At 41.1% G+C, this 11296-nt stretch overlaps 1 protein-coding gene across 2 annotated transcripts in view; it reads left to right on the forward strand.

Moving 5' to 3' along the window:
- Positions 1-2419: 2419 nt before the first annotated feature.
- LOC106606244 (ubiquitin carboxyl-terminal hydrolase 7) overlaps positions 2420-11296 on the forward strand; it is a 71926-nt gene continuing 63049 nt past the window's right edge. For both annotated transcript variants that reach the window (XM_045719686.1, XM_045719687.1), the window contains exon 1: positions 2420-3502. In XM_045719686.1, coding sequence (XP_045575642.1) covers positions 3421-3502 — 82 coding nt within the window. In that variant the 5' untranslated portion in view covers positions 2420-3420. The remainder of the gene's footprint in view (positions 3503-11296) is intronic.

The following is an 11296-nucleotide window of genomic DNA, read 5'->3' on the forward strand; positions in this document are numbered from 1 at the left end:
GCTTTATGCAGGGTTGCATCATGTAGGTCTTTGCATCTGTAATTAAAAAGTTACTCACATTGTATGTCATCACTGTGTTGATTGATTAATTGATAAGGGACCACCCAAAGTTTGAATATAAACTTTTTTCTCTTAACACAAATAAATAGGCCTATTTTAGGCTATAAATACATGAAGTTACCGCTTCCTTTCCCCTGGCCAGAGGGGATCAGAGCTCATAGGCTTCTCTAGGCTACATGCAGCTGTGGTTGTTATCAGTAGGCTACAGTTGATCAGACAGAAGCACAGATTTATTGTGCACGAGTTGACAAATCATGAGGCAAATCAGTCTAAACAATAGTACTTTGTCCCTATTTTCAACACTTTTTTGTTAAATTTTTATCCCAAATTTTGGGGCAAATGCCAGCTCACTACACATTTGCCAGCGGCCCTCCCTCTCTTCCACGCTGTTGCTACTCTCTGTTATTATCTATGCATAGTCACTTTAATAACTCTACCTACATGTACATATTACCTCAATTATCTTGACTACCTGGTTCCCCCGCACATTGACTCTGTACCTGAACCCACTGTATATAGCCTCGCTATTGTTATTAAACTGCTCCTCTTTAATTATTTGTTACTTTTATTTGTTACTTTTTGGGGGAATTTTCTTAACTGCATTGTTGGTTAAGGGCTTGTAAGTAAGCATTTCACGGTAAGGCCTACACCTGTTGTATTCGGCGCATGTGACAAATACAATTTGATTTGATTTTGATTTGATTCTTCACAACGTAGCTATATAATTATTTAATAGGCCACTTTCCTTAAACAGCAGGACATTACAAGTGATGTGTCTGGTATGATATCTATGGTAATCATGGCAGCTTGTTGGTCAAGACTGGGTTAGGCCAGTGTGTGTGTGTTCCTGTGTGTGGGTGGAGGTAGATGAACAAGACATTCCAATAGCTTTGGATGAGTCAGCTGAAAAGCTGTTGTACCTCACTACAGCAACTTTCAGCACCCTTCCCCTATCTCTCCACTAGAGGGCGCTGTTCTCCTACAAACAGAACATCTCTCATCACTCAGTTCATATTGCTTCATCTATGATAGGAGGGAAGGATACTCTTCATATTATAGCTAATAGCTACAACAATAACAAACATACTAGCTATGTATTAAAAACGTACTAAACAAATTCAGTATGAGTGTGTGGGTCCACTATGAGGCTTGAGATATCATTTAATTCCTGTGAACCTTTCAAGTTTACTGCATTTTACAACAGTCCCATAACAATGTATGAGTGTGTGGGTCCACTACGAGGCTTGAGATATCATTTCATTCCTGTGAACCTTTCAAGTTTACTGCATTTTACAACAGTCCCATAACAATGCAGTAAATAGTGCAGCTAACACCAGTTTTATAGGATTTTAACATATTGTGCCATGTACAGTATCTAGCCTATGCATGGTCCATATTATCAGGTATGCTATTAGAAATAAACAATCAACTTTAGCCCAATTGATGCAGCAAAGTGAAAATAAATAGGCTGAAGCATGGGGTTGGCTGTCTGCATTCACCCCCTTTATTTAACTAGGCAAGTCAGTTATGAACAAATTCTTATTTACAATGACGGCCTACGCCGGACGATGCTGGGCCAATTGTGCGCAGCCCTATGGGACTCCCAATCACGGCCGGTTGTGATACAGCCTTATATCAGTGTATTGTGTCAAAATGTTGCAATGTTCAGTTGTCCAGAGAATTTATTTGGATTGGAAAATTGAAGCTTAGAGACAAAAAATTATGTTGGGCCCTTTCACTCAGTTTTTACACTGTGATATTGACTCATCATATATCCTTAAAACAGAATATACTTCAAAGCGGGAAAAATAATACAATTTATACAACTCATATCCATAGCATTGGAGAATAAAACTTATGTTATGTGTTTGCAGTGGCTTGTTGCAATTCTTTTAAAGAAAATGGGCCCTTTAAGTGCATCCAGTACACTCCTATTTCGGGTAAACGCTATAACCCAGGGGTGTCAAAATCCGGCCCAAGTGTGTTTTTTTTTGGGGGGGGGGGGAGACGAAGGAACATACTTAATATAGGCTTACGTTAAAATGACTACAACCAAATTGAAACTTTGTCAATTATAATTGACTTACATTCATACAGTGTCTTGACTGTGTCCAGCTTGCTAATAATCACCAACATTTAGGCTAGACAGTCAGGGAGCATCGAAAATTAAAAAAACGAGGGATAGAGAACAATTTTTGGCACATTTTGACGGCGTGGAAATATAACCAATTTTCAGTGCGGTCCTCCGGACCTCGTTGAAGACCGAATGCGGCCCCCGGAGCAAAATTATTTTGACACCTCTGCTATAACCCCTTATACCAACTAACCAAAATATTACCTAGGATTATATATTTTTTTAATGCCATGAGTTGTAACCTATGATTGCTGACCAGTATATTGGTTAATGAAAAATACACAGTCAGTCAGCGAGCGACCCAGCGATTGTGCTGTGTGCGGGAGTGTTTAGATCTCCATGCGGATGTGACATTTCAGAGAAGAGCGCGACCGCCATTTTGAGTTTTACCTCAAACTCAACATCACAAACCAAGGAAGCGGGTGAGAGGCTCTGGCTGTGACCGGGCACATTTCTTAATTGAACAGACGTTTGAAATGCGACAAGGTGCTGAATTTTGTTGCTAATAGTAATACGGTGGTTTAATGTGTGGGAAAGTCGATATCGGGCTGTGGCATCGCTATCACCCTAAACTTCTAAATTACTGCGATTCCAAATTAGAAGCAGGTTTGAATGGATAGCTTTTTTCTCTGCTCTCCCCCAGACGAGGGACAATCGGAGGAGCACACGGACTGGGAATATCGAAGGGAAAGTTGTATTTCAATGTGCATCGATCGTTTATGAACATTTGTTTTCCCTGTTTGACTCCTTTCGTTAGTTGGCTGCATTGTGCCAGTTGGCTTTAAAGCAGGGCAACAGTATTTGTTTCTCAGGCTGCAGGTCGTGAGTTGTCTTTCTCACTTCGCCAATTGCCCCATATTACCTGGGGTAAAGTCGGATTTATTTAATTCAACGGGTCTCCCTTTTTGGAGCCGTAGTCATCACTACCGTCGGCGACTTGCACCCATCAAGGCGCCGAGATTGGGCGAATAGCAAGCAAATACGTCCGCGTTTCTCTGCCTGCTCCCCCACCGACCTCCTCCCCTCAATCCCCGGCGCTGACGGGAGAAGAGGCCGAGGTTGTTTTAGAACAGGCCCAGCCGCCAAGGTTCGACCTGTCTATTCCACCTCCGCAACCTCCAACACCTCACCAACAACCCAGAAACCGGCTCCCCGCGGAACCAGCAACACACAAGTTCGAGGGGAACAAAGACAACAGGCATCATCCCTTCACAACAGTTGCCAACATGAACCACCACCACACTCAACAACAGCAGCAGAAAGCCGGCGAGCAACAACTTAGCGAGCCCGAGGATATGGAGATGGAAGGTAAAATGCCACGGGAAGGGACAAAACTAAAACAATTACATGAAAATGTAATGTAAAAAAGTGCATAGCTAGCGTGAACTGATGTATCGTTCCTGTAAACATCAAGGCCTGCCACAATGGTCATAACTCATTTTGCTGATGATGCGCCCATTGCAGCAGCATCTGACCTCGTTCGCTCGTTTAGTCAGTAGCCAACGTTAGCTAGCTAAGTTAGTGTTGTTGACATGTCAAATACCAGCGTCATGGATGTAACTAGTTAGTTAACGTTGGACAACCCGGTAACTAGCCGAGACTCGCTAACTACATCACACATGCAACTGGCAGGTTAGCACATTCACGGACTGATTTCTTGCACTCTCACTGTCTGACGTTACCTAGCTAGCCAAGTTGGCGTGATAAACGTGGCGCAGTCAACTTGGTAGCTAACGTTAGGTAGCTACCGATGGTCAAAACATCCGTTTGGGTTTAACGTAAGCCAACTTGAGTGAAACATTACATAAACCACATGTTTTACAGTATATTTACAACCGCCATATGTCACCTAACAAGCTAACTTAGATTGATTATATTTTGATCAGTTGGCTAGTTAGCAATAGCATGTAAAATTCATTCATCGCGGTTAGCTAGCCAACCTGCTAGTTGCCAAATAAACCGACTCAATAGCTCACTCACACTACCAAATAAATCGTTTGTGCGCGGTCACAGGGGTTATGTTAACACAATTTTAGTCTGAATGTAACACCCCCGTTCATGTTTGTAAACAGTAGCCCACTTAGCTAAAGTTAGCTCGTTTCACTTGACTCTTTGAGCCTACGCATGCAGTTTTAACAATGGCTATTAATGACCCAGCAGTATTAGGCAAATGTTGCTATTTACTTACACCTTTGACTGACCAATTGGTAGTTAGGTTTTTTACAGTGATCTCATGGCTACTGTGCGTTTACTATTTGTTTGTTAACTAGCCTGTGTAATGTATTTGTAATTAGCTAACTAACGCCAGCTCTGCTTAGCCGCGAATCCGCGAACGTTAGCCATGCTACAGTAACCAGGTAACAAGGTGCGATCACTCAGTGGTCCAAATTCATTGCGTCACTCAGTTTTGTTGTAAACAGTATATGTATAATTTAATAACGTGTATTTGTAATATAATTGTTTTGCTGTATTATGATTTGTTAACTGAAAATGGTTAGCCTTAGCTAGCGCTTAGTGACGTTATAGCAGGCCTCTCGGTGGACGGGGGTGTGTGGCGATTCCAAGATGGTGGTTACTTAGCTAGCATTTTAAAGCGATCAATTTGAAGCAAGGCCTTACCTGTTTGTTTACGTTTTTTATAAAGGAATGGTTTGCATCATCGTCATTGAGACTCGCATTTTCAAATGAGCTAGCTATACAGGAAATAATCATGTAGCTAGCTAGATGGCTAACTAATTTAGCAGTGGTGATATCTAGCTGAAAGACCTACTTCATTAGCTAGCAAAGAGGTACTAGCTAGCTTACAATTCAGTTAATCAACACAGATGCGTCAATTTGGTTTGCCATACATCAACGATAGTCTAAGCTAGCTGGCGAACTAACGTTACTGAAATATGCACTAGTGCCCAAAAGATGCCCAGAAATATTTAATGGAGCACAGCTAGATAGATGGCGTTTAGCCAAGTTTGGGATTCAGCCAACATAAGAACTCGAGGTGGGTGGCAGTGCGGGGTTTATGTTTCTGCGGCAAGGCCTGCATGTGGAGGTTGCATCGACACAGCCAGCGCGCGGGGATTTGCTGCTTCATTGTATGAAGACAACGCGTGTGGCTCGCCATTTTTAATGATCCCCATTTGTTGGGACAGTCAACAACATTTCTGACAGTTAAGAAATATTTTCGTCAATAGCATGCTCTTTAGCACTTTGATCAATTGTGATGCACATGATGAAGATTACATATCATTCATCATTACCACAGGGGCATTAGTCCAACTGATATAATCTCTGTTTGATTTATTTACACAACTGATGTTTGGATGAGCAGATTCAGGTCTAGCTGAGGTGGATGGACAAGAGGCCTTCCACTGTAATAGTCATACACATCAACCAGTTGGTTTACATTGGCACCTTGTCATTCTTATAACCATTTTAATTTAACGTCTTACTAAATGTACCTAACTTAACACCAGTAGTTATTTCTGGCCTGGCCCCTTTCCCATCCCAGCTGCTGAATACTAGCCTAATAGCCATGCACTACTCTTACTAAATGTACCTCATTTAGCACCAGTGGTAAGCACTCCTACTGATTCTAGAGCAGCACTCCTACTCTGAGATGCAGGACAAACTGATCCTAGAGCAGCACTCCTACTGAGATGCAGGACAAACTGATCCCAGAGCAGCACTCCTACTGAGATGCAGGACAAACTGATCCCAGAGCAGCACTCCTACTGAGATGCAGGAGAAACTGATCCCAGAGCAGCACTCCTACTGAGATGCAGGACAAACACTTCTGGGGACAAATAAAAACGTTTTTAAAGCGTTTTCTTTTGTTACATATACAGTACCAGTCAAAAGTTCGGAAACACCTACCAGTTCAAGGGTTTTTCTTTATTTTTTACTATTTTCTAAATTGTAGAATAATAGTGAAGACATCAACTATGAAATAACATATGGAATCATGTAATTACCAAAAAAGTGTTAAACAAATCAAAATATATTTTATGTTTGAGATACTTCAAAGTAGCCACCCTTTGGGTTGATGAGTCCATATTTTGATGTACTTATATTATACATTGTATTTTCAATCATAACTGTTATAGAAGGTGAGCTTTTAAACCCCGCCCCCAGCTACTCTCAGTCCGTCCCACCCAGGGCCTAAAATTAACACCTGCCAAATGTGGGTAGATTTTGGCATTGGTGGGTAAGATGTCTATTTCACCAGCCATATTGGCGGGTGGTCAAAGCTCCAGTGTGAGCATTTCACCTGCATTTGTGAGTAAAAAATTGTGAAGTTTTATCACATTTATTGCTAAATAAATGCTGCAGTAGGTTTTTTCAAAGTATTTCTGCTGTTTTTAAAAAAAAATGTATAGCAATTAAATGAATCGCAGATTTTTTTAATTATCTACCTGCTGCAGTGGCTGGTGGTCCAAAAAGAACATTTTATGCCCGATCCCACCTATCTCTGTAAACCGCCCTCTTGTGATTTCCAGGTGCCATATATTTTTCAACTGCTGTGATGTTTCATATAAATTCTGAACCTGAGGTTAATGATCATATAATACTTTTAGCAAAAATATTGCTTGATTTATGGTTTTCTGACTCTCCCAACAGCGCTATTTGTAGGGTTAATTTTAGATGAATGTTCAGATTTTTCAGCCATTATTCAACCTGTGGCCACAAACAAGCTACATGGAGGCAATACCAAAAGAAGTGATCTAATGCTTAACTTTTCATTGCAAAATCTTTTGGGCCATTCCCATAGGGTAGACCTAAAGGCAGTGCACTCACTATGTGACCTGGTCAAAGGTATTGCTCCAATGTTTCCGCTTCGCTCGTTTTGCTGTGGTGCTGTGCCACGGAAAAATCATTGCCACCACACAACAACAAAAAAATATGGAACATGAACAAATATTTCTGCGGAGGCGCATTTTGTAGATGCGATATCATTCCACATGTACTTTTCCTCTGCAAACAAAACAAGTAAATAATAAGAAAATCTAACAACCCCGTAGTAGAATAGTTTATCTATTTACCTTGTCAGCTTGTTTTTCTATGCTAGATAAATATTCCTTTCGTGGCTCATTCCTGTTCTCAGTGCCATAGGGAGGGAAACGTGCATTGACTTCTTGTCAGAATGCATAACAATTCTTGCAATCTCAAAAACAGCAGTTTTAATGGCTTTTGTTCAAAAGAGAGAAATCCTAGCTTTCCAGTCCTACTTTATTCATTTCTCAACTCCTAAATATGCGCGAACTGCGCCATTTTAAACCCAGGATTTTTAGCAGAAGCATGTTAACACTGGCATGTGCCTCGGGGAGAGTGGGGCTAAATGTAACGTCTGTCAATTGTAGGGTGACTTGGGGTACAACGTCTCTCTACCTCCAATTTAATTTCTTTGGAATGACTTACAATTTTTTGAGACAGATAATATTTTTTGTTGAGCAAGAGTAGTGGAAACCAGGGAAAGTTTTGGGGGGATAGTGACAAAGTGGTTCTGTGAGAAGTACACGCAGGGGGCTTATTACCCCGGGTGGCGATTTACCCCAAGTTACCCTACATGATATTCTGTGTTTATGCAAGTTTTTTTGGGACATAAAATGTGTCAATATGATAATAACTAGTTAAAAGATTACATATGAGATCTGGTAATGATAAGCTCCCGAGTGGCGCAGCCGTCTAAGGCACTGCATCTCAGTGCCTGGTTCGAATCCAGGTTGCATCACAACCGTCCGTGATTGGGAGTTCCATAGGGCGGCGCACAATTAGCCCAGCGTCGTCTGGGGTAGGCCGTCATTGTAAATAAGAATTTGTTCATAACTGACTTGCCTAGTTAAATAAAGGGGGGTGAATGCAGGTAGCCAACCCAATGCTTCAGCCTATTTATTTGCACTTTGCTGCATCAGTTGGGCTAAAGTTGTTTATTTCTAATAGCATACCTGATAATATGGACCATGCATAGGCTAGATTTTTTTAATATATTTTTTATTTAACCTTTATTTAACTAGGCAAGTCAGATAAGAACGTTCTTATTTTCAATGACGGCCTAGGAACAGTGGGTTAACTGCCTTGTTCAGGGGCAGAAGGACAGGTTTTTACCTTGTCAGCTCGGGGATTCGATCTTGCAACCCTCTGGTTACTAGTCCAATGCTATAAACACTAGACCTGCCCCCCATTTCATATACTGAACATGGTACAATCTGTTAATAATTTTAACAAATCATTTTACCAATGTGTTATTGGGCAAGTTTTTGGAGGTGGGCATTCCATTTTTAGATGGTGTCGGCATACTCATTTTCATTCATTTGAGTAGAATGTCCTTTTTTAAAAAGCCACTAGAACTGAGGGAATAGGGTGCCATTGGAGCTCTTCATCCTTCAACATAAGAATTATAGGAGGGACCCCCCCCCCCCTTTAATTTATTTTATTTGTTGGACTTAAAATACTGTAAAAACACCAGGAAATCAGCTCCGAGTAAATAACTATTTAAGAAATCTGTTCCCAGGTATTCCCACGCATAATAGAGACGTGATCGTTTACAAATCTAAGCAAGGTTTGAAATGGTTAAGTTTTAGTAAAACATCTGTTTGTGCTTCTTGCATTCAATTTGCAATCTAAAAATTATTTGTAAGTATATTTTTATTTTATTTAAAACCTCTTGGGGCTAGGTGGGACGCTAGCGTGCCACCCGTGGTGCACTCCATCAACAGCAGGTGCATTTCAAGAGCGGCAAATTTGAATCCAAATAAATGTCAAAATTCAAATTTTTTAAAAATACAACTATGTTACACCATTTGAAAGATAAACATCTCCTTAATCTAACCACGTTTTACGATTTCAAAAAGGTTTTACGGCGAAAGCATAAATTTAGAGTATGTTAGGACAGTACATTTACAAGAGTTGTGTGTAATGTTTTGTCAAGTCAAAGACAGGGTCACCAAAACCATAAAACCAGATAAAATGATACACTAACCTTTTACAATCTCCATCAGATGACACTCCTAGGACATTATGTTAGACAATGCATGCATTTTTAGTTCTATCAAGTTGATATTTATATCCAAAAACAGCGTTTTACTATGGCATTGATGTTGAGGAAATCGTTTCCCTCCAATAACCGGCAGTCAAGTCAGCGTCACAAATTAAATAATTAAAATTAGAAAACATTGGTAAAATATTATATTGTCATTTAAAGAATTATAGATTTACATCTTTTGAACGCAATCAACTTGCCAGATTTAAAAATAACCTTACTGGGAAATCACACTTTGCAATAATCTGAGCACTGTGCCCAGAAAAATACGCGTTGCGATACAGACTAGACGTCATGTTGGGGAGATCTAAAATCGAAAATACTATGTAAATAATCCATTACCTTTGATTCTCTTCATCAGATGTCACTTCCAGGTATCACAGGTCCATAACGAATGTAGTTTTGTTCAAAAAAGCTCATCATTTATGTCCAAAAATCTCCGTCTCGTTAGCACATGATGTAAGCCAGCCGGACTTCTCGTCATGAACGAGGGGAAAAAATATATTTCCGTTCGTTCAAACATGTCAAAGCGTTGTATAGCATAAATCATTAGGGCCTTTTTTAACCAGAACATGAATAATATTCAAGGTGGACGAATGCATAGTCTTTTATAACGTATTGGAACGAGGGTACCCAACATGAAGTAGCGCGCCAGGTGTCTAATGGGACATCACCGTTCCATGGCTCTTGTTCGGTCAGATCTCCCTCCAGAAGACTCAAAACACTTTGTAAAGGCTGGTGACATCTAGTGGAAGCAATAGGAAGTGCCAAAATATTCCTAAACCCCTGTGTTTTTCAATGGGATAGGTTTAAAGTCAATACAACACATCAGGTATCCACTTCCTGTCAGAAAATGTCTCAGGGTTTTGCCTGCCAAATGAGTTCTGTTATACTCACAGACACCATTCAAACAGTTTTGGAAACTTTAGTGTTTTCTATCCATATATAATAAGTATATGCATATTCTAGTTACTGGGTAGGATTAGTAACCAGATTAAATCGGGTACATTTTTTTTATCCAGACGTGCAAATGCTGCCCCCTAGACCCAACAGGTTAACTAGGCAAGTCAGTTAAGAACAAATTCTAAATTTATAGTGACGGCCAAACCCGGACGGCGCTGGGCAAATTGTGCACCACCCTATGGGACTCCCAATCACGGCCGGTTGTGATCCAGCCCAGGATTGAACCAGGGTCTGTAGTGACGCCTCTAGCACTGAGATGAAGTGCCTTAGACCGCTACGCCACCTGGGAGCACACTCGGCAGCCTGGCCCCCTGAAAAGCCACGCAAGAAAAAAAATGGGCCCGCGGCTGAATCTAGTTGAGGATCCCTGGAATAGGGAGTCATCAGGGACGCAGGCTGAGGGGACGCAGGCTGAGGGACACATGTCGTTAGCTGCCTGTAATCCACTTGGAAAAATGAGGCCAGTCTCGTGAGCGTGGCTCACTGGGGCTCCGTATATATACATACACACAGACTCAGTACATGCAACCAGGCTCTCACACAGACACAGAAGGGCATGCATTGGGAAGAGATGACACGCATACTGCTAGGGTAGGTAAGGACACACTGTATATATATATATATATGTATGTATGAGATACTTTTCTGTCATTCAAACTGACTGTAGAATTGCTAACAGAGACAAGGTATACTTCACTGACTCTCACACTATTAGTCTGACTCTCAAATGACACCCTATTCTCTACACCTTCCCTAGGGGCCCAGGCTAAAAGTAGTCCACTATGTAGGGAATAGTGTGCCATTGGGCTCTGGTTAAAAGTAGTGCACTATATCGGGAATAGGGTGCCGTTTGAGATACAGACTTCCTGTGTTCTTCTTCAGTAGGCATCTTAGTTGTGATTGATGAGACTAGTCCCAGGCTCTTTGTCTGGGTAATTACCTGCCTGAGTTTCTCCTGTCCCCTTCCTAAAGCAGCTACACAGGCTTGTGTGTGTCAGAGGAGCTCACAGCTTAATCCTTCATTGTTACTAATTACCAGACTGCTGTAGTCGACTGCCACACACACTGCTGCTGCTGCTGCGACACTGCCTCAGCACTACAGTGTT

This window comes from Salmo salar, chromosome ssa06, assembly GCF_905237065.1.
Source record: "Salmo salar chromosome ssa06, Ssal_v3.1, whole genome shotgun sequence".
Classification (NCBI taxonomy): Eukaryota; Metazoa; Chordata; class Actinopteri; order Salmoniformes; family Salmonidae; genus Salmo; species Salmo salar.